The 24,288-nt window shown below is 40.0% G+C and overlaps 1 protein-coding gene across 1 annotated transcript in view; it reads right to left on the bottom strand.

Moving 5' to 3' along the window:
* Positions 1-24,288, bottom strand: part of LOC149847617 (HAD-superfamily hydrolase, subfamily IG, 5'-nucleotidase) — a 161,339-nt gene that overhangs the window by 35,257 nt on the left and 101,794 nt on the right. The window contains exons 11-12 of the mRNA XM_090002159.1: positions 21,678-21,735; positions 6,234-6,310 (exon numbers count right to left, since the gene is read on the bottom strand). Of these exons, the coding sequence (XP_089858285.1) occupies positions 6,234-6,310; positions 21,678-21,735 (135 nt within the window). The remainder of the gene's footprint in view (positions 1-6,233; positions 6,311-21,677; positions 21,736-24,288) is intronic.

The following is a 24,288-nucleotide window of genomic DNA, read 5'->3' as shown; positions in this document are numbered from 1 at the left end:
CCCCTCCTGGTCTAAGTATTACTAAGGGTAAAGTCCTTAGCTTAGAAAAAACTCTTTATGGACTTAAACAAGCACCAAAAGCTTGGTAATGATAGGTTTAGTCGTGTTATGATTGATATTGGTTTTCAATTCTGTTTAACTGACATTGCTTTGTTTATTAAGAATTTTGATGCAGGGATCATTGTGCTTTTTCTCTATGTGGATGATATGATCATCACCGGAAGCGATAAACAGGGAGTTGAAACAATCAAAACACTTCTTAAATTTCATTTTAAAATGACTGATTTGGGCTTGTAGAGATATTTTTTAGGCATTAAAGTTGCTTATTATCCTAGAGGATATTTATTATCTCAGACTAAATTTGCTTTTGATATTATTTTCAGGTTTGGTATTACTGATGATAAGAAAGTTGACACTCCAGAAGTTGTTAATGTTAAAATGAATATTGATGATGAAGAACTTCTTGTAGACCCTACTTCTTACAGACAGCTTGTCGGGGCACTTTCCTATCTATCCATTACCAGACCAGATATAGCACATGTTGTTCACACAACAAGTCAATTTCAACATGCTCCTACTTCTGTTTATATGGGAGAAGCCATGCGTATTATCAGATACATAAGTCCTCTTTTTCACGAGGACTTTTCTTATCTTCCTCCTCTTCTCTTGATTTAATTACATATACTGATGCTGATTGGGGAGGTGATCCCAATAACAGACACTCAACCACTGGCTTTTGTGTCTTTTTAGGGGAATCATTGATCTCGTGGAGGTGTAAAAAGCAGCAGAAGGTATCTCTTTCATCTACCAAAGCTGAATACAGAGCTATGACAACCATGACCATGGAAGTAGTTTGGCTTCGACGACTGCTTGCTGACATGGGAGTTTAAGCAACAAAGGCTTCACAAATGTGTTGTGACAACAAAAGTGCGATCTACATTGCCAGTAACAGAACATTCCATGAACGCACCAAACACATCGAAATGGATTGTCACTACGTCAGAGAGGAATATCCACACAGGATAATTGATCTGCCATATGTCACTTCAAAATATCAGTTAGCAGACTTCTTTACAAAGCCTCTCGCTGCTCCCCGATTTCACTTTCTCTTAGACAAACTTTCGCTCATTGTACCGTAAGTTTGAGGGGGAGTGTTAAAAAGTAAAATTGTACATATATATATATAATAATATTATATTATTATATATATATAAATATATTTTTTATTTCTTTCTTTTCTGTAATTTTTTTTTCTTTATTTTTATCTTTTGTCTTTATGTCATCTAGTTCAGTTTGAACTAGAATGACTGTTGTTAGTCAAGTCCTGTCCAGACTTGACTAGCAATAGAGTTGTTGGACTGTGTCCAACAGCTCTATTGAGTCCTCTTTCAACTGTGTATATAAAGGGGTGCAGCCCCTCTTGTATTTTATTTCAATGCTTCTTAAGCAATTGGTTTTTCATATCAATAAAGAATACATTTTTATTTTTATTTTGTTTCAAATTATACCCTTTTTAAGGGTTATGCTTTAGTGTCATTCTTGACACTTGCCCTTGTGAATCTAAGCTTGTGTTTCGAAGATCCCCATTTCATTTGAATGCGCAGAGGAGGGTTTGACCCTCTCTGCCTCTGTTTGTCGCAGGGAAGGGCTCGAGCCCTCCCTGCCTTCGAACTAGGCAGGGGAGGGTTCGACCCTCCCTGCCTTCGTAGTACGCAGGAGGAGGAGCTGAGTCCCCTCCTCGGTCCCTTTAATGTTAGGGGAGGGGTTGAGCCCCTCCCTGCTTGTCCTTTACATAGGGGGAGGGGTCGAACCCCTCCCTGCTTGTCTGTTGTGCAGGGAAGGGGTCGACCCCCTTCCCTGCTCCCTTTGACGACAGGGGAGGGTCGAGCCCCTCCCTGCTTCCTCTATTGATCAGGGGAGGGGTCGAGCCCCCTCCCTGCGCCCTTTTCTCTCTTTAAGCAGAGGCATTGCCCCTGCCTCCGCTATTTTTCGATAGGCAAGGGCAAGGCCCCCTGCCTCCCTCTTCTCTAGCGTCAGGCAGGGGCTTCGCCCCCTACTTGTTTGCGTATTCATCAGGCAGGGGCTCCCCTGCCTCTTTGCATGTTTGTCAGGCAGGGGCGAAGCCCCCTGCCTCCCCTTCGTTGTTAACAGACAGGGGCTTTGCCCTTGCCTCTCTTCTACCTTGTCAGACAAGGGCGCAATCCCCTGCCTCCTCGTAGTTTGCTAACAGTAGGTCAGCAGGGGCTCACAACCCCTGCCCCTGCTTCTTGAGCTTATAGCAGGTGCACAAGAGAACGATGTCCGTGCCTTTGTTTCCTTCACGTTAGGTCAGCGACAGTGCCCCCGACCTTTTGTTTTTTGTGTTAGCTTGCTAATATTGTCGCTTTCGCAACTCATACGATGGATCTCGCTCGCGCTCCGTGACCCGAGTCGTCCATCGCTTACACCCGCAGACACCAACAATCTCGCAACTCCCCAAGGTAGGGGAAGATTGTATAGAGGACTTGGACAATTGAATTGAGTTCAATTAACTAAAAAGGATAAATAAATAAATATACATGCATATATATATTTATACGAGTACGCATTTAACTCAAGGACGCGGTTTCGTGATCCTTATCCTTTACTTCCTGTCATGTCTTTACTTTGACGTCGCACTTTGCGCCCAGGCTTTTGCTTTTGCAAATGTTTTGTTACTGCCTTGCCATTATAGATGACGCTCAGGTTTTCGCTCATTGCATGTGCCATAAAGGCATCCTCGTGGAGGATGCAAGGGGCATTTATCATTCTCCCTCTTGCGACAAGAGTTGAGTTGAGAGCTAGCGATACATCCTCGTCTAAGGAGAGGGATTCCTCGCAAAGATCATGGCTTTTCGAGTGAGCAGTCCTGCAAAGTAGACTTGAGATTTAGAGAGTTGCGTAAAAGCATAAAAGACTGCCCAAATCGAAGTATTTGGAAGGATGTGATTGGCTGGTTCTGTTCGTCTATCCGATATATCTCCGGTAACCCCGAATTGGGGCTTGAGCAAGCTTCTTAGCGAGGTTCTGTTGAGAATCGTATCCCGTCTATCGAGGTTGGTATTGAGTCATGCGAGGCATGTAGATACCACGATAGCGGATGAGATTCTAGAAAATCGCATGCCAAATGTGGCACAAGTTGTTGATTGTTTCAAAAGATAAAGAATGTCAAAAGTAAAGTTTGAGAAACATTACATCTTTGTGAAACACTTCTGTTGAGGCTCCTATTGAGGAGCTATACCCTTTTCATTCTAGAGTACTTGTAGTCGTGCACTACACGCTAGTACTACGATGATCGGATGATACAGACGTGTGACCTCGAACCGTGCTAAATGTACAATGCTGTAAATATATAAAAATGGGATTGCCTTCACAGGTAAGATGCTCATTAGGTCAAAAGACCAAAGCATATAGAATAAGTCGTCAGTTAATTTACCCCTGACGCACTCATACGCCCTTGTGTTTCTGTCAAGGGAGAGGATGGATAGGTACAAAACTCTAATGGACATGTTGTTAACAACCACCCCATGGGCAAAGATTTGGCCTCCCCAGTCATTGGAGTTAGAGGAAGGGACTACCAGACATTATCCTAGGTGGTAGATCTCATGGACTTCTGCAGAAGTTGGATGCATCTGTTGCCAAGTAACTGCCTTTGGGGAATCTGCTCTCGGCTAAAGTCGTGCCCTTAGGAGCGGACTCAACTAGTTATTCGGGTTATTGAAAATACATAGAATAACAGACGCCCGAACTAGTCTCAGTTGTTTCTACATTTTGTCTGCGCGTACCCGCAGGCCAGTAATATCGAAACATAAAGTTTGTTCACACTGGTTGATGAGTCATAAGACTTGTTTATTGCGTAGTAGTTCACAACTTACGATCAAATGAATCGTCATGCTGCGTTTGACAGTTGCACTGCTTACTTGCTTTGAACTGCTCACCTGCTTTGAATTGCCTACCTGTTTTGAACGGCTTACCTGTTTAACTGCATATCTGCTTTAAACTGCTTAGCATACTGAATTGAATGTACTTAATTCAGTTTCCTGCAGTCTCTCTTGTGCACCTACTAGTTTTTCGCGAAACTAACTCAATCTATGGGTACAAGTGATGATTAGGTACACCACGAGCGATGCCGCGATTGCAAGATGGCTTCAAGATTTTCTTTTCCTGCTCTTAGCTCGCGTCCTGGACGTTTTGGGGTTTTGTAACGGATTTTCCTTGGGATATCTGAATTTTGTACTATTTGAAAACTTCTTTTAATGAAAGTGGTTTTTCCAAGTGTTTTGCAAGTAGCATGGATTGTGAGTTTTTGTTCTTTTAGCTAACGTGCCCAAATTTGTCAGCTTGCCTTTCTAAATTTAACAAAGAATAGTCTTCCGCTGATTTCATAAACAAACTGAGGGAAAGAGATTTTTTTTTAGTCTCTTGTCTGTTTAATGAAAGGTTCGATAGTTTGAAATTTTGGGGCGTTACATCAACATAAGAATGGGTTAGGAACTAGGCTCAACATAAGAATGGGTTAAGGCTAAAAATGCACAATGCTTATGTGAGAAAGAATCATAGGATACAAAATGAGTATGGAAAAAAAATTAAACTATGATGTACTTGAGGAGGAGGTGATGAAGACTGACGTTGTGTGCTCATAATCAACTGGAAGAGGATATGAGATGGCCTGTAAGTCCCCTAACTATTCTTGCTTTATTTGATTCAAAAAAGGTATTTCCACAATATTCTCATTTTTTCAAGAATAGGTCTATTCAAATATGTTATCTTTATTTTGAGCACCTTCTTGCATTTCTTCATGTCTAGAATAAGTATGCCCAATCTCGCTTTATACCATTCAATAGATCCATCTACTCTCGTCTTATCTTGTAGACCCAATTTCACCCTACTACATTCTTTTCAGGTGAGAGCTTCAAAAGATCACATGCACGCATCCTCTTCAGAGCATTTAACTCTTCAGTTTCTTCCTTGCCTAACATACAGCTGTGTATCGGTACACATGCAACAAAGAGGTCTGGCCTGATTTGTGATCATGTAGTTTAATACAGTTACAATACTTAAGGATGAGCACACTATCACAACTTAAACAAGCATTGATACCATAAACAAGTGCAAAGAGAACAAACACAATGCAGCAGGAACACACACAAAGAAAGGATGGTTTAACATGGTTCGGCTAGCATAATAGCCTACATCCATCACTCCAATATCTCTTCTCTCTTAACTATCATACAAGAGAGAACGTTCCATTATAATTAGCTCTCTTTACGTTTTGATAAAGATCTTGATATGATCTCATTTCCTCCTATTCTTTTGGTCATATCCTTAATTTTAGGAGAGATTACAGCTTGCTCAGATAACTCCTTATCTGATCCTTGTCAACCTGTGATTGCCATCCTCTTGGCACCACTTCTAGAGAGTTCACCTGGATTTGGATCTGTGTTGAGTTGGACCACAGCCTGGTGTTCTTCATGATCTTCAACACAACTGAACTTTATACTTCAAAACAATCGTGTCTATTGGACCACAGAGTAACATTAGAGGTATAAACTTGATGAATTTGTTAATGTCCACCAGAAGCACCCTCCAATTCTCTTTACAACATAATTTAACAATGCCATCCCATTTATAATCCTTTGTAAAAAAAACTTTGAATTTATTACATGGCATATTTAGAAATCCAAAGTCGCCGACCAAAAAAAAATATAAGTAACAAGAACATAATAGGTTCCAACCCAAGCATTTCTCCTTGCAATGATAGACTATAAGGAAAATTTAGTCTAGTTTAAAATTGATTTTCCACCACTTGTCAAGAACCACCAATAGGGTAAAAATGGTTGCCTGATGAAAAAGAACAACTACATACAATTAGTTTAGGTATATATAAGAATCTCAGAGTCATCAAATATGCAACAATTGTCTTATTATTCAAAACACATCTAAGCATATAAAGATACAGTTACAATATGACGCTTGACCACAGATCCATATAAAAGAGCAAAAAATGTAGCTCTAAAATACAAGTAAATAGGCAAGTTTTCTGCAACATATGCATTAAAAACTTGAAGTGCAAATAAATTTACAACAGATATTGCAAGTATGATTTATTTAGATTTCAAACTAGAAGCCTAATGCCACAAATGTGAATGTCAAGGAACACCCCATGCCAACATAAGATTCATCTAAATAAGCATTTACAGTTCTAGAATGAGCACCTTGCGAATATCTCGGGTCTCCCAAAGCAGCTCTATTTCCTTTTCAAGCTCTGGAACTACAAGCATTGTCCGCCATCCTATCAAAAAGACCACAATCAAACATATCCTGTATCCAGTAAAAATCATACATACACGCCCACATACATGGATATGGATACACACAAAGTACATTATATAGACAAAGAGAGCCATGTACCGCACATGCATACACAGAATGTTTATGTATGTAAGTAATTTGATAAGTCCAATCCATTTATAATTTTTTGCAGAAAACAACCTTTCTATAAACAGGTAAATTTTTGTCTTAGCGCATTTAGTAACCATTTTTTAAAGGCTCTACAATAAAAAATTGGCAAAGAACATTTTACATAAATAACAAGATAACAGTTTTCAATAATGTTGTATCACAACTATGGGAAAAATTGATATGATACACTTGTATCGTATCTGTATCGGGTGTATCATACGATACAACTCTGTATTGTACCATACCGTATCATACGATACATGGTGTACTATACACCTTCGGTGCAATTTTCAAATGGTCGAATCATATTTTTTATTTTTTGGATTTTAAAGACCTCATGAGGGCCGACTTTCTCATTTGTGTAAAGGCCATTAAAGGAGTATCCATGCACCCTAGGAGTCGTGAGAGCGATTTAGGGACCGATCCATGCTCAAGGGAAAAGGCTTTTGCTCAAGAGTGCATTTCCACCATTTTTTCACTCAAGAAAGTGGGTTAAGGTAAAAAATCTTTATTTTTTGCTTCTTATTAAGTTTTTTTTTTTTGGAAGATGTCATCGGATGATCTGGCATGGCAATAGAGCACTAAAGTAGTGAGTGAAAATTGATTGAAAATCGAGTGCAACTATTGCCATCATATTGTTTCAGGTGGTATCTCTCATTTGAAGCATCATTTAATTGGGATACATCTCAATGTTGTGACCTACATGTCAAGGGATTTGCCGAATGTTGTGAAATGACAATGCCAATAATTACTCATTGGTCTGAGAGAAAAAAGACAGAAAAAAATAAGTGAGGCAAAAATGAGGTATGCACAACCCTGAGAGGATGTTTATGACAAATATGAGCTCCCTACATTTGATCCTATAGCCCCTAGCATAGCATCAGAAATAAAAAGTTTTTCAGTGAAGGGGAAAGGTGTGGTTCGTGTTACTAGTAGTAGTGTCACAAGCACACAAAAAAGATGGAGTTCTTTCAAAAGAGGTAGAGATAGAGGCACTATTAAGAGTTTTTTGCCTCCTAAGCAGGCATTTTGAATAAAGAGGGCATTCAGTGGATCAACGTGGAAGGAGCACAAGAGGTACATGATGAGGAGCCCACCTATATTAGAGACAATGTGGATGTCAAAGGAGGAGGAAAAGAAGAAAGAAGATAATGATGATTGAGGTTATATTTTCAAAAAACTTGGTTATTTAACACTTAAGTGTTCATAAACTTGGTTATTTTGTTTTTGTTTATGTAATATAAAAGTAAGAGTCTTGTGACATGTAAAACCCAGTAAAAGAAACGAAAAAAAAATATTTCGGACCCAGGTCGGATCCGGATCCAAGCCCGTCATGGGCAAATGGTGGGACGCCCGGGGCCTATCGAGGGGCGCCCGCCCCCCTTTGTCTTTAAAAGGACGCAAGGGGGGAAGGGGGAAGCATTTGAAGCTTCCCCCCTGTCTTCTCTCTCTTTCCCGCTCGGTTCCCCCTCTCACCTCCTCCTTCCCCGCGAGCTCCCTGTTAAAATATGGTATGCGTATGGATCTGGATCCAGATCCATACGCACGTTATGTTTTATCTTTTAACACATGCTCAATGCCATTTCATTAATGGCATGTCTGTAATTTTTCCAGCATTTGTATTTTTCCCTATTTATAATGTTTAGGGCTAGGAGGTTGGACTAACATGCGCCGCCCCCAGCCATTGTGAATCTCCCTCTTCTCTCTCTCTCTTTTCTTAGTTCTTGCAGTGAAGGCTGAGCCCACAGAGAATCTCATATGGTATCAGAGCTCGGTTGCGGAACCCTACCAGTCAGTTGTTCAGCGAGTCCTGGTAACTTCTGAACAAACTGTTTTGATACAGTTTTTTTCTGATTTCCTTGCCCATTCCTCCTTCGATTCTCCCTCCTTCACGGTAACTTCTGCACTTCTGCAAACTGTTTTGATACAGTTTTTTTTCTGATTTATGGTAACTTCTGCAAACTGTTTTGATACAGTTCTTTTCCTGATTTCTGGTAACGTCTGCAGCAACATTAACGACTGCAATTTTTCCCTCTTTAACTGCAGTTTCCCCTACGTCTGCAGTTTTCACGTCAACGGCTGCAGTTTTCCCTCTTTAACTGCAGTTTCCCCTCTTAGATTGCAGTCTCCTTTTGATTGCAATCAAATCTATTGCAGTTATTTGGAATTTCTTTGATTTATTTCCTCTTTGATTACAGTTTATTTCCGCTTTGATCACAGAAGTTCCCTTTTCTATTACTGTTTAATGATTTCTGTGCAACGCCTATAGGCAGGTTATCACAGTCTATATTCTCGACCCTAAAAAAAAAAAGGTCTATTAATATCCCGGGTGCATTCCTTATTAAAGTTCTATTGATTGATTAAGTGATCTTTATTTTTCTTCTCTTTCTCTTCATTCGTCTTGTTCGTTTATTCGTTGTCCCATTGATATGGATTACTCTTCGTCATCTACCTTGTCCTCCGGTCCCTCTGCAAATTTCTTGAGTCAGTTTGTTACAGAAAAACTTACTCACTCTAATTTTTTGACCTGGAAGAGACAAATACTTCCTTTTATACGGAGTCAGGATCTCGATGAACATCTGGATAGTTTGGTTCCTATACCCCCACGGTTTATTTTGCAGGAAACCACCAATGAGAAGGGTGACACAATTACTATTTCTTTTAAGAATCCAGAGTATACAGTCTGGAGGAAGCGAGATCAGTCTTTGGTTGCTTATATTACGTCAACACTGTCTCAAGAAGTGTTGGTTACTCTTTCAGATGATTGCACTGCGGCGGATCTGTGGAGTAAGTTGTCTCAGACATACTCTCAGATATCAGAAGCTTGAGTTATGTACTTAAAAAATGAGTTTCAAAGTTTGAAGAAAGGTTCCATGCCAGTCATGGAATACATAGGCCGCTTGAAGAGTATTACAGACCAATTGGCGGTTATTGGAAGTGTAAGATCTCGTGTTTTCGGATCTTAGTCAATTCATGAAAATTTTGAAATTTGGCTGTCTGGTAAGAAAATCGTTTGAGGCTCGAGTTTTAGACCAAGATCTTAGAGTTTGGGTTTGACCCAAGTCTCATCATCAGGGTCTAGACAAGCCAATCGAAGTGTGGCAAAGAGTTTTAATTTCAACTTTTAAATTCAAGCGAAATTCAAGCAAAATTCGGGTTATTTTCGGGCGAAATTCGGAATTTGATATTCATGTAATATATCATTGGATGCGCCTCAAAATTCTGAGCGCAATGGTAGTTTACTTTTTCAAATCTGAGTTCCGGTTGGCCCAGAAATCATGTTTTTCAAAAAATTTAGCAGTTTGTTGAAACGGATCCGAAATTGGATCGGATTGCATCCAAGGTGTAGGATCCAAATTTTTATGGATTTGGGTCTTAGTTAGGTCCTATAAAAATCTGGAGTTGATACAAGTCTTAATCCAAATTTTTGTATGAGTATGGGTTTGGATCTTGGATCCGAATCCAGATCCAAATCCAAGCTCAACATTTTTATGACTTTAAATTCAGCTAGGAGCTTTAAATTGGGGTTATTAGCATATAAAAAGTCTCCATGGTCAACATGACCAATTTTGGGAACCTTTGAATATTTAAGAATAAGTAAATTCAAAAAAATAAATTTATTAATTTAATTATTTTTATTAATTTCGAGATTTGGGTTAAGAGGGTTTAGGGTTAACCCTCTTCCCTAATTAAAAAGGGTATAGAGGTTTTCATATCTTTTAGGATAGGAAGGTCAAAAAGTCAAACAAATATTAATAAGTAAAGGAGTAAAAAAAAAAGAAAAAAGAAAATCTGGAAACTCCCTAAAGAGAGAGAGACCTAAGTCTGGAAACTCTGGAAACTCTCTAAAGAGTTTCCAGCTATATTAGAAGAGAAAGGAGGAGGGGGGGGGGGGGGGGCGGCAGCCCTTCTCTCTCATTTTTTCACCCTAGAGAAAAAAAAGGAGAGAGAGAGAGAGAAGAGAGAGAGGAGAAAGAAAGGGAGAGTGAAGGAGGTAGAAGAAGAAGGTTGGAGGCATCGAAGCTCAGCCCAAACGCCTTCCACAGCCTCTATTCATTTTTCCTCTAAAAGGTACGGGTACCTCTTCTTGAAACGAATGAGAAATCGGGTGGAGGTGGGATTTTCATGCATCTCTAGATGGAAATCCATGGAGGAGCAGTGGATCCACGATTTCCACAGGTACCCATTTTTATATTATGTATTTTCCTTGCTTTTCAACACAAAAAAAAAGTATATACTGATATGTATCACATAGTGACTGCGTGGGTTTTGATGCTGACGTTTTTTACAGCATACACAGGCCCAAACTGGACCTGTGTACATGCTGTTGGACCCAGCCAACAAGGTCGGTGTTTTTCTTTCAAAAAAAATATATATATGATTTAACTAAATAGCAGTTTTGCGTAATCTTTTATGTTGTCGTTTTTGACAGCATACACAGGCCCAAACTGGACCTGTGTATACGTTGTTGAGCCCAGCCAACAAGATCGGCTGGACTGGGCATGGCTGTAACAAAAAAAAAAAATATATATATATATATATATATATATATATATATATATATATATATGTGTGAAATCTGATTGGTTGGTTGGCTGGCAGCCAGCCGAGTGGCACTCGGCTGACTGCCAGCTGCTGGCCGAGCCGACTGTCCCAGCCAGGTGATTGGTTGGGTACGGGGCTGGTTTTGGCAGGACCGGGGCAGACCTAGTCGACCCTGTCGATTGGGTGCTGGCTTGGGGCCTTGGGCTTTGAAAAAAAAAATAGAGAAATTTTTCTGTATAGGTGGGGGTTTCTTGACAGCATACACAGGCCCAAACTGGGCCTGTGAATATGCTGTCAGACCCAGCCGATAGGATCGGCTGGGCTGGGTTTGATCTTTTCATATATATATATATATATATATATATATATATATATATAACCATCAGTTGGTTTTTTTTTGGGTTACTGTTGGCAGGCTGGCACCCAGTCGAGTAGCACTCGGCTGGCTGCCAGCATGCTGGCAGGGTGCGCCAGGCCCAGCACCCAGTTGGCTGAGAGTTAGGCGTGCCAATGGCAGGGTCGTGGCAGGCCCAGCTGATCCAATCGGCTGGGTACCGACATGCGTGGTAGGTGATGTTTTAAAAAAAAAAATTTATATATAAGAAGAGCACATGGTTCCCTGTTCGTGGTATGCTTCCGGACAGCATACACAGTCCCTGTTTTGGGCCTGTGTATATACTGTCAGACCCAGCCGACAGGGTCGGCTGGGCTGGGCTGTTAAATAGAATTTTTTTTTTTGGGGGGGGGGGTTTATTTCTATGTTCAATACCCTGATTTATCATTGATAAACACAGTGACAGCACACCCGCCCTTGTATTAGTCCAATTACAAAATTTTCTCATGTTAGAAACCTAATGTTGTTAGTTTATGAAAGCAGGGCCTGTTTGTGTGATTAGTAAAGTTTGGAATTCTAACCTCTTGATGCATGATAATTTTTGAGAATGAGTTATGTACCTGCAATTTTGATTTCCATATATGTTAGGAGTTGATGTGGTTTATATGTCTGTTGGAACATGCTTACACATTATTCCATGATAAAGTTTGTTTTGAGTGCTTACACATTGATGGACTTGACGTGTGTTGTTGCACATACATAAATACATGAATGCTCCTTTGTCCATCTCAATACGATTCATGGTTAGAAGCATATGTGGCAATGATTGCATAAAGATGCATGCATGCGCATACCATGCATATGCACAGGAAAAAGGGTATAACGTGGGCAGTTCAGTTGCATATGGGAATGTCATATTTCATATTCATTGTCAATGGATTAATTTGGTACATATATGACTGTACCTTGGAGGCATGTTGATACCACTGCATACATTATATATGGTCATGATTCTTGCATTAGTGCTTCGGTGATCAAAATGAATCATCAAGGGTTTGGTAAGCCCGAGCTGTGGAATTGTTTTCCCTTACTCATTTCAATGCATCGCAAAAATCATGTTTTATTAATATTTCAGTTTTATTGCACTGTTCTATATGTTTCCACAGGTCAGAGTCCTGTGATGGCTCTCGCGAGATAGATGCGAGCTTTTATCTTTCTTTTTGCATATGATGTTGCAAAACTTAAAAAATTAATTTTTAATAAACAGTAATAATAAAGCACAGTGTAATATACCTTCTGAGATCACCCATCTGGAGAATGGGGATCTTAGAAATTCGGTCTTAGGGAGACTGTGAGGATACAAAACTCTGTGTGCTTAATTTGGTTACCTGAACCCGATATTGAGGTTTCTTCTCTTGGCCACGGTTTTAGGGAGAGTCCGCCACTTTACCTGGGGGTGGTGTGTTTTGACACAGCTGTTGTTTTTGGTACCAAGGAAGTGGCACTTGTGGGCATAGAGTGTCCCTTGTGTCCCCGACATTAGATGTGGAGGTCTAATGTTCCGAAGGTGATTCGATCGAGGGCTAAGTTGGAACCCAGTAATAAAATACAATTGTGTGCTAAGCTACCCTGGGAACCTAACTTGACCTCGGGGTTTGTACCCGTTTGGTGTATCTGCGAGCAACGGTAATTAAAAAGAGAAACTTAAAGTTGTATGCATTTAATAGGGCATGCATAAGGAAACAAAATACTTAAATGAAAGATAATAAAATGATTCATGCATTGCACAAAAGTCATGCATTTTCCTGTTATGCATTAGATCATGCATACTTTAATGATTCCCTTAATCAATACATGATGGTAAGTGTTGAATGTTTATTTCTTGTTGCATGCTGAAGTTTTATTACATGCCACTGCTTTACTGTCTTTACATGCTTAGCATTTATGATTGCTGCATGAATGAATTCCCAAATGCTATAAACCGTCTTGTATGTATTTCCCTCAATTGTTGCATGATATCTTATCTTAACCCTTTATCTCACTTGTTTCATTAAAAAGTAGTTGTGCTCAGGATTTCGATTCTGACACCTTACTTCATTGGTTTTCGCAGGAACAGGTGATCAGTGAAGTCGACAGCTACTGTGAGGGTGCGGGAGTCACAATGAGTTTTGACAATTTCCTTTGTGGACAGAGTGGCTCTTTATTTTGGTTCTTCAGTCTAGTGTCCTTGTTACTTACTTATTTTTCATCAGTGGTTACGTTACTTTCTGTTGAGTGAAACACTGTTTTTGAGATTATTTCTTAACTCTTGAATAAAGGTATTGGTTAGTTTTATGGATGTTAATTGCAAGTTCTTTTGTGGTTTATGGCTATCCAGTTGGAATTGGAACTGTGAGGACCCCGGGTCTCTGGGAAGTTTTCCGCACTGTTTTAAAAAAAAAAATCTGCATTTTCAAAGGGGATGAGTTGGGGTCGTTACAGGAAGTGCTATTTCAGATAAAGATAAAGTTCAACAACTCCTCAATGGATTGGGCCCTGATTTTGACATGTTTACCACAACTTTGTCATGCCTTCCTCACTTGCCTACTTTTGACGATCTTCAAGCGAAACTTCTCCAGCATGAGATGATTATGAAACAAAGAGCAGAAGGAAATGAATCAATTTGTTCTCATTCAGTTTTGGCCATGGACACTTCTGTCGGTTTTGGACGAGGAAATGGAGGGCATCAAGGAGGCAGAGGCCGCAGACGTTTTGGGCAGGGAGGTCGTGGTATCTTGCCTACACCTAATATTTCTGGTGTTTTTAATACAGGGAATCAGAGGAGAGTGCCCACTTGTTTCTTATGTAACAAAAGAGGACATGTGAAAGTTGATTGTTGGTTTAATCTACAAAATAGAGGAAAGGTAAACAAAATTGAAAATAAGTCTGCTACTACTGTGGACACGAAAGCGCCATCTACAGATATGCAACAACTTTTGTTATCAGCACTGTCACAGATGACGATCAAGCAAAATGAACAAGGCGAGTGGTATGTTGATTATGGCGCTGTCACTCATGTTACGGGTAATGTCGGTAAGTTATCTCACTTATTGCCTTATTATGAAAAAGGTAGTATAGTTATGGGAGATAAAACTTGTCACTCCATTAGTCATACTGGCAATGCACATATCCCTATGTCAGAGTCTTCACTTCACTTGTCTAATGTTCTCCTTGCTCCTAATATTGAAAAGAACATTGTTTCTGTAGCTAAACTTGTTGACGATATGAATTCTTCCGTCGAATTTACTCCCTCTTCTGTTTATGTTAAGGATCTATGAACGAAGGAGACGTTCGCTAAGGGGGAGCGACAAGAAAACATGTACGTCTTCAAAAAGATTCCCTCAATGTCTTCACCTTCAGCCCCAGTCCTCCAGTTGAAGTCGTCCAAGCATTCTTCAGTGTCTTCGCCTTCAGAGTCTTTGATTTTCCCTTCGATGGAAGTTTTTAATTCATCTCATTGTAATAAGTCAGACATTTGGCACAGTCGTTTGGGTCATTGTAGTCGGGGCTTCGTTGAAAATCTTGTATCTGATGGTCTTCTTCCAGAGTCTAGTTTATGTTCATTTTTAAATAATAATAAATGTTCCTTATGCGAACTTTGCAAAAGTCATGTTCTTCTGTTTCATATTATTAATAAAAGGGCTTCAAAGCCATTTGAGATTATTTGTTCCGATGTTTGGGGGCCCGCACCTATTCCTTCTCTTTCCGGTAGTCGTTACTATGTTATCTTTATTGATTCTTATTCCCGTTATACTTGGATATATTTCTTGAAACATAAGCATGAAGTTTTTCAAGTATTTCGGGAATTCCATTCGATGGTCAAAACAAAGTTTTCCTGTGATATTGTGCACTTACAATGTGATGATGGGGGCGAGTATTCATCAAACGAGTTTATTGCCTTTCTTCGAAATAAAGGAATAAGTCGACAGGTTTCTTGCCCTCATACACCTTAACAAAATGGGGTTGCGGAAAGGAAACACAGGCATATTGTCGAGAGTGCGATAAGCATGTTACATGATAGCAATGTGCCCGTTAGTCTCTGGACAAAAGTTTTTCATACATTTGTTCATGTCATAAATCGTCTTCCTATGGCACTTCTTGATCATCACTCTCCATATTATACTTTATTTGGGCAACATCCTTCTTATGATGAGTTGCGTGTTTTTGGTTGTGTATGTTATGTACATATTGATTCATCTCTGCGAAATAAGTTTCAGGACAAGGTCGTTAAGTGCAGATTCGTTGGGTATGCGGATGAATACAAAGGCTATCGATGCTATGATCCTACTACAAAACGTATTAGGACCTCTAGGAATGTTGTTTTTGATGAACAAAATTTTCAGGTAAATGACTCTGAAGCGTTGCCATCTCGAGAAGTAGAGGTATATGATCCATGGATGAGCGCAGATCTTTTTGCTAATACAGAAGAAACTTGTCAGGCGAATTGTACTTCCTTTGGCTTGAGCCGGGGGTTTGATGACTCATAGATGCGTGTTGAATCAACCCCAGTAGAACGCTTCTCTGGACAAATATACACTAGACGGGACAAAAATATAAAGCAGAGGAATGTGGAAAGCATCGCTAATGATCCGGCTCAAAGGCCGTCACGCATTAGGCATCCTATTCAACGATGAGTGAGTTATGAGACCTTTTCTCTTGATTTCCAGTTGTTTATGTCTCAACTCACAAAACAGGATGAACCCACTTGCTTTAATCAAGCTCTTCAATCTCGTCATTGGACTGAAGCTATGAATGAAGAAATGGAAGCACTTCATGAGTGCCAGACTTGGGAAATAGTACCTCGGCCAGAAGGAAAGAATGTAGTTGGTTCAAAATGGGTTTATAAAACAAAGTATAAGCCTGAAGGAAGTATCGACAGATATAAAGCACGACTTGTTGCTCAGGGATTCACACAACAATATGGTGAAGATTACGATGAAACTTTTAGTCCAGTAGTCAAAATGGGTACAATTCGTGTCATCATATCCCTAGCAGTCGACCGAGGATGGAGGCTTAGCCAGATGGATGTTAAAAATGCATTCTTGCATGGAACCTTAAAAGAAGAAGTGTATATGGAGCAACCTCCTGGTTATGCCGAAAAGGATCCTACTGCCTGGGTGTGCAAGCTAAGGAAATCTCTATATGGGTTGAAACAGATGTCCCGTTCTTGGTTTGAAAGTTTCTCTATGCAAATTCAAAGCTATGGTTTTAGAATATGCTCTCTGGACCACTCACTCTTTATTTACCAAAAGACAGGCATCGTTATACTTCTTCTTATATATGTTGATGACATTGTGATCACTGGGAGCTCAGATAATCATGTGCAAGACGTGAAGCAGTTTTTAATGAAAACTTTCAAGATGAAAGATTTAGGGGAGTTGAGGTACTTCCTTGGTGTGGAAGTTGACAGGCAACAAGATACATTGACACTCATGCAACAAAAATACACTTTTGATCTTCTAGAAAGAGCCGGGATGACGAATTGTAAACCAGTCAGCACTCCGAGTGTATTACATCAAAGTCTGAGCTCTGAAGATGGCCATCTCTGTGTCAACCCAACAACGTATAGAAGCCTTGTGGGGATGCTGCAGTACTTGACTTTTACCAGACCTGATATAGTTTATGCTGTCAATCAGGTATCCCAGTTTATGCATGCTCCAACGGAAGGTCATATGGAAGCTGTGAAGCGCATTTTACGATATTTAAAAGGAACTATAGGAGATGGACTAGTTTATCGCAAGAACGATAACCTGCATAGAGGGCATGAACTCATCACTTATACAGACGCAGATTGGGCAGGGGATCCAGATGAAAGACGATCTGTCTCTGGATATTGTGTATATATTGGACACAATTTAGTGTCCTGGAGTAGTAGAAAACAAAAGGCAGTGGCACGGTCAAGTACAGAGGCTGAATACAGGTTGATGGCTGCAGGCACGGCAGACGCTACATGGATTAGACACTTATTGAGTGATCTTGGAGAGACAATTGTTCGATCATTTCTTCTATGTGACAATCAAAGCGCAATAAATATTGCATGTAATCCTATTCAGCATAGCAGAACGAAGCACATTGAGATTGATCAACATTTTATACGGCAGAAAGTCGAGATGAAGGAGATAGAACTACGTCATGTTCGAACAGAAGATCAAGTCGCAGACTTGTTTACCAAGGGGTTAACAGGACAACAATTTTGGTATTTGAAGAGCAAGTTGTACATGCTCCAAGACCACGTACAACTTGAGGGAGGGTGTTAAAATATGGTATGCGTATGGATCTGGATCCAGATCCATACGCACATTATGTTTTATCTTTTAACATATGCTCAATGCCATTTCATTAATGGCATGTCTGTAATTTTTCCAGCATTTGTATTTTTCCCTATTTATAATGTTTAGGGCTGGGAGGTTGGATTAACGTGCGCCGCCACCAGCCATTGTGAATCTCCCTCTTCTCTCTCTCTCTTTTCTTAGTTCTTGCAGTGAAGGCTGAGCCCACCGAGAATCTCATACTCCCTTCCCGGCAACCCCCCTTTTCTCTCTGTCAATCGTCTCTTTCTCCTTCCCTCTTGCTCGTTTGCCGACGCCGGCAACCTCCTCCCCCAGGTACGTCTCCTTTCCTTCCCTTCTTCTTTCCCCTCATCTCTCTCTCTCTCTCTGCCCTCTGTCACCCAGCGGGCCGACAGAAGGGGTCTCGACCCCCCCTCCTTGCCCCTGCCCCAATTTTTTTTTGAAGTCGGTAGGGGCCATTGGCCCCTGCCTCCTCCTTTTCAAGAGCCGCAGGGGGCTTTGGCCTCTGCACCCCCATTTTTCCTTCTTGATCCGGTAGGGGCCATCAGCTCCTGCCCCGTCCCTTTTCAAAAACTGGCAGGGGGCCATCGGCCCCTGCCCCGTTCTTTTTCAAAGTCGGCAGGGACCTTTGGCCCCTGCCTTGTATTTTTTAGAAGTCGAACCTTCTCACAGCTCTTTGTTTCTTGTTTCCTAGATTGCTAATCTTCGTGCATTTGCAGTTGTGCAACAGAGCCCGTTCGCGCCCCGCGACCCAAACCGGTGATCATTTACGCACGCCGACGTCTTCTTTCTCGTGATACCCCAAAGTAGGGGAAGTTGCACAAGGACTTAAATAATTGAATCGAGCTTAAATAATTAAAGATCGAAAGGACTTAATTACATATTTATATACATATACATATATAAGTACGCATTTAATTCAAGGATGCGGTTTCGCGATCCTTGTCCTTTGCTTTCACATTTTTTTTTGCCGTCGCGCTTTGCACCTAGGCTTTTGCTTTCACATTTACTGTTTTTTGTCTTTTGCTCAAGGACACAGTTTCGCAATCCTTGTCCTTTGCTTTCGCATTTCCTGTTTCCTGTTTGTCGCCGCGCTTTGCGCCTAGGCTTTTGCTTTCGCATCTACTGCTTTTTGTCTTTTGCTCAAAGACGCAGTTTCGCGATCCTTGTCATTTGCTTTCGCATTTTCTGTTTCTGTCATTTTGCTTTGTCGTCGCGCTTCGCGCCCAGACTCTTGTTTTTCGCATTACTGTCTTTCGTTTTTGCCTTGCCATCTCACATGCTTTTCCCTGTTGCATTCTTCACGTAGAATTCCATGGTTATGACCTCATAGAATACGCTTCGGCCTCCACCACTCTCGCTCTCGCAACTGTGGTGGATTTGAGGCTTAAACAACGCAACCTCGAAGTTAGTTGGGTCCTTTGCGAGGTTCTGAGTTCTTCGATTGCGCAGTTCTGCAGACAAAGTTTGAGCCCCCTTTTGTGTGATGTGCTATTGCATCTAAGCCTCCCCTACTCAGCGTATTCGGGAGGAGTACCTTTTCTGTTAGTTTGTATACCCGATATGTTTCGGGAAATCCTTGATCTGGGGCAAGATCAAGTTGATGGGAAAGGGTTTCTTTTGCGAAACCCGTTTACCGAGACCAGTGTCGAGACTTGCGTAGCATGCAGACACTACGTTATCGAATGTGAGATTCGAGAAAATCACATGTCATATATAGGCAAGTTGTTAATCGTTTCGAAAGATTTAGAATGTTAAAATAAGTTTTTTTTTAAATTATATCTTTGCAAAACACACTGTTGAGGCTCCTATTAAGGACCTATATCCCTTTCCTCGTAGCGTACTCTTGGACATGCGAGGCATGTTAGTACTATGACGATTGAAGAAGATGGTCTTATAACCTCGATTAGTGCTTTGCGCATATTGCTAAAAAACGCATAAAATGAGATCACCTTCACTGGCAAGATGCTCATTTGGTCAAATGACCAGAGCATATAGAATGGGTCGTCAGTTAATTTACCACTGACGCACTCATTCACTTCTTGTAGTCTGTCAAGGGAGAGGACGGATCAGTACACACACTCCAATGGATAGGTTGTTAACAACTACCCACGGGCAAGGATCTGGCTTCCCCAGTCATTGGAGTTAGAGGATGGGACTACCAGATATTATCCTACGTGGTAGATCACATAGACTTCTGCAGAAGTAGAATGCATCCGTTGTTACTTCCAAGCCTTTGGGGAATCCTCTCTCGGTTGAAAGTCGTCCCCTTTGGAGCAGACTCAACTAGCTATTCGGGTTATTCAAAATAGAAGGAATAACAGACGCCCGAACTAGTCTTAGTTGTTTCTACGATTCGCGTTTGCACGTACCGCAAGCCAGCTAATATCAAAACTTAAATTAACCTGTTCACACTTCTTGATAAAATATGTTGTATTAATTTTAGCACACGACTTGCTAGTTGCTCAGTAGTTTTTTGCTTACTACCTGATTATGATCATTCCTGCATATTCTTGCTAGTTCTTCACCTGATAAATATAATGTCTATGTTAGTCTCAGATATTTAACTGCTTAGTTACTACTTGCTGCATTAATTATTTATGCCTTATTCAGTTCTTTCGGTTCATGTGCTCTCCTACTAGTTTTTCGTGAAACTAACCCATTTCATGGGTACAGGTGACAAATAGGTACATAACAGGCGATAACGCGACTGCGAGATGGCCTCAGGATCCACTATTTCTGCTCATAGTTCTTCTCCTGGACATTTTGAGTTTTTGTTACGGTTTTCCTAGAGGAATCCGAATTTTGTATAAACTTGACACTTTCTTTTAATAGAAGAAATGGTTTTCTAAGCATAATTGCAGATCGTCCATGGTAAATCTTTGTTCTCTCGCTAACGTGCCCAAAGTTGTCAAACTTGCCCTTTTTCTTTTAAAGAAATCGTTTCCGCTGATTTTAGAAATAAACTCCGTAAAGAAAAAGAATTTTCCAACTACTTCAAAAGGTTTATAAAGTTCAAAATTTTGGGGCATTACACATGTTCTTAATTAAAACATATTTAATATTTTGCATTGTTTTTATGAGATAATTTATGTTTGATGTCTTATGCAGCTAATAGACATAAATGCTTCATATATGATTTTATGATTGTATTTTGTACAATTCGTCATTTTTTCATGTGTTATATTTTTTTTTTATAATTTTTACTATTTTTTTTATTTTCTTGATTTCTTTTAGAATTTTTGAAATTATTTATTAAAAAGTATGATTTTTATGATACGATACGCTATGCTACGATACATATCTTTTTTGGGCCCGACTGATACAATACTTACAACCTTGGTTTACAATACTAGACTTAAACCCTAATTCAACCTTATTATATTATTTTACCACTGTGACACAGACTATTTGGATCCCCAATATAGATCACTTAAAATTAATTTTCTATCATTTGTCATGAACCACAAATGGGGTAAAAAGTAAAAACAGTCACCTTATGAAAAAGAACAACAACATGAATTGAAATAGGTAAGCATGGTCTCCACATACATAACTCGAAAATTTTCAAGTATGGGCATGAAAAAGCAGAAAATATGGCTATCTTTGTCCCACCAAATATCCCACTTAATGCTGTATAAGGAATCTGTTCTTGCATCACTTGCCTAATCATTTTTTAAATTCGATCACCTGCCTAAAATTACAATAGGTACTCAATGATAAAACAGCTAGTTGGGGGCTAACACTTATTAGATTAACTTTCCATATTGCTAGGTTTTGCGTAGATGTGCTTATGAATCCCTGTACATTTAGGTGGCAGGTGCAACTTGTTATGTTATGTTAACAAGTCCACCTCTTTTTCATGCTTTACTTTCACGGTGCACACATGCAAGTATATACTCACCCTTGTACAAATGCATGTGCATGTTTGTTACTGAAATCAATGCAAAGAATTCAGCAGAACATCACTTTTAACTATGAAGAAATACCAAGAACTTTCTTGCTGCGCAATATGTCTCCATAAATGTGATCTCCAACGTAAAGAACCTACAGAGCAGCAGTACACAGCATGTTAAAACATTGACTAATGACAGATAATGACAGGTGCAAACACAGTTAGGGGAGAGGATCACAAGTGAATATTTTGTAGAAACAAAGACAACAACAACAACAACTACGCCTTCATCCCAAAACAATTGGGGTCGGCGATATGAACCAACAAAGAAAATCATTATGGGTCTTCCACATGAATCCTTCTCCTCCATTCATTTCTATCCAATGCCATGTCCTCGGTGAGGTTCAAAGCATTCATATCCTTTCTTATCACCTCCATCCATGTCTTCCTAGGCCTACCCCGACCTCTTTTAACTAATATATTTTCCCATTTCTCCATCCTTCTAACTGGAGCATCATTAGGCCTTCGTCGAATATGTCCAAACCACCGTAAACGATTCTCTCTCATCTTATTTTCAATGGGTGCAACGCCTACTGTAATAACCGCAATTTTTACCGTTAAAAATTTTAGTATTTTAGGAGTAAAATGGGCGAATCTGGGCACGGATCCAAGTTTCGGATCCAGAACCCATATTATACAAGATAAACCTATTTAAATATTAAAATACGTAATAAGAAAAGAAATAAAATAAATATATAAGTGGGGTTTTTGGATCCAATTAAGAATCCATAATTTTTTTTTATAAGACCCGGATCCAACATGTGATTGGATCCCGAGTGCGGGTCGCGGGTCAGACTCGGACCCGGCCCACACCCTGTAAAAAGGATACAAGGGGGGGGGGGCGATAAGGGGGCTGCCCGATAAAAATGAAGGGGGGAAACCCCCGATAAGTCGCTGGTTAGGGTTCTTTTGAACCCTAACATTTGGAAATGGGAGGGGGGAAGCCGAAGCCGCCGGGCTTCCTTTCTTTTTGGAAGGTCACCCACCTACAAAGGGGGACCCCGAACCCTTCCTTCTCCCTCTCTCGCTGTCCCATTCTCTCTCTCTCACTCTCTTCTACCTCTCTAACCCTCGAAGCATCTTTCGATCCCAGGCCTGCAACTCGAGACCTTGAAGAGAAGAGTCGACCCCTCCGGTGGTGGTGCTGTCCAGGCTGACCGACCCCTCTAGTGGATGTCGCAACACCCTCGCCGGATAATGGTAGGTTACTGTTTTTTTTCTGTAGGTAACTCGCGTGTTGGGGGCGTGAGTGAGTGGGAAGGGGGAATCGAAAATCCCCAAATCACGAGGGGTGTTGTGACAGTTTGGGATTTCAGTAAATCCCACGTCGGAAAACCCCCAAACCCTAACCCTAAAGTCTCAAATCCAAATCGATTTGGGTGGGTGGGGGGGGGGGGGAATCGAAAATCCCCAAATCACGAGGGGTGTTGTGACAGTTGGGGATTTCAGTAAATCCCACGCCGGAAAACCCCCAAATCCTAACCCTAAAGTCTCAAATCCAAATCGATTTGGGTGGGGGTTCGACTCTTGGTTGTATACTGTAATACATTTTATGAATTTTAGTTATATCAGTTACCATTATAATGCACAAGTTGTTAAAATGTGAAAGGGTTCCTAAATAATAGAAATTCTTTTATAATAGAAATTTACTTGTAGCAGGTTAGCCGATCCCTTGAGTCTGGTTCATTTAAGATTACATAACAATGGTTATCAAACTCCTGTGATGCTTAACTGAATCTGTGTAAATGAGTAAAGTCTAACCTGTTATCAGATTACCTTTTCGGTCATTTTCTCTATTAATATGCTGTTATTAATTGCTATTAAGTCTGAATACCTATGTTTTAACTACCTGTAACCAGACTTTATTCATTTTTATCAGAATTGAATTCCTCTGATTACATGTGTACAGTGATGACATTTGTGTATCATTAAAGTAAGTATACTTTAGGAATTTCCTGGTAATCATACACATAGTCAGGGTTTGAACCCTTAGGGTGTTCGATAGAAAATGGATTTGGGTTTTTCCTGAATAAATGGTATTAGGAACTGTGATAAAATCACTGTGGGATGATTCATGTTTCATTCTTGTATATGTATGCTTCATGATTATATTGATCAACAGGGTGACTAGAATAAATGTTCAACATTTATGAGCTATGGTAGAAGTCACAATTATTAATTGAGGTTGTGCAAGGTTGGAGCGGCGCCACACAGCTTATGGTTCTGTGATATTTACCAGTATATTTGTGACTCAAACAGATTGTGGTTATGCGATTATGCTGCATGGCTTTCAAGATAAAAAAAAAAAAAATCTGGTTGCCGGTTCTCAGGGTTGAAACGGCTGATCGGAATTGGTGATATGTTTAAACAGTAAATTGTGAATTTGCATGATTGACATATTAAAATAGTAAATCAGGAATGTGTGTTTTGTTAAAATAACAAATCTCTAAGAGTATGACAGTCTAGAGATGTTATGCTATTTTGATGGTTGTAATACTAGAGCAATACGTTAATTTGGGGATTTCTATTAAGTCTGAAGTTTTCTATTAGTTTGTTAGATGTGATCAGATCTGAGTACTTGAAACCATGTATAAGCATGTATAATTGTATGCATGATGTTGGGTGAAATTAAATATGTTGCAGTC

The sequence above is a fragment of the Nuphar pumila genome, chromosome 1 (genome assembly GCF_984573655.1).
Source record: "Nuphar pumila chromosome 1, dmNupPumi1.hap1.1, whole genome shotgun sequence".
Lineage (NCBI taxonomy): Eukaryota > Viridiplantae > Streptophyta > Magnoliopsida > Nymphaeales > Nymphaeaceae > Nuphar > Nuphar pumila.
Note: the sequence above shows the minus strand (reverse complement) of the source record. Positions and strands in the feature narration are given on the sequence as shown.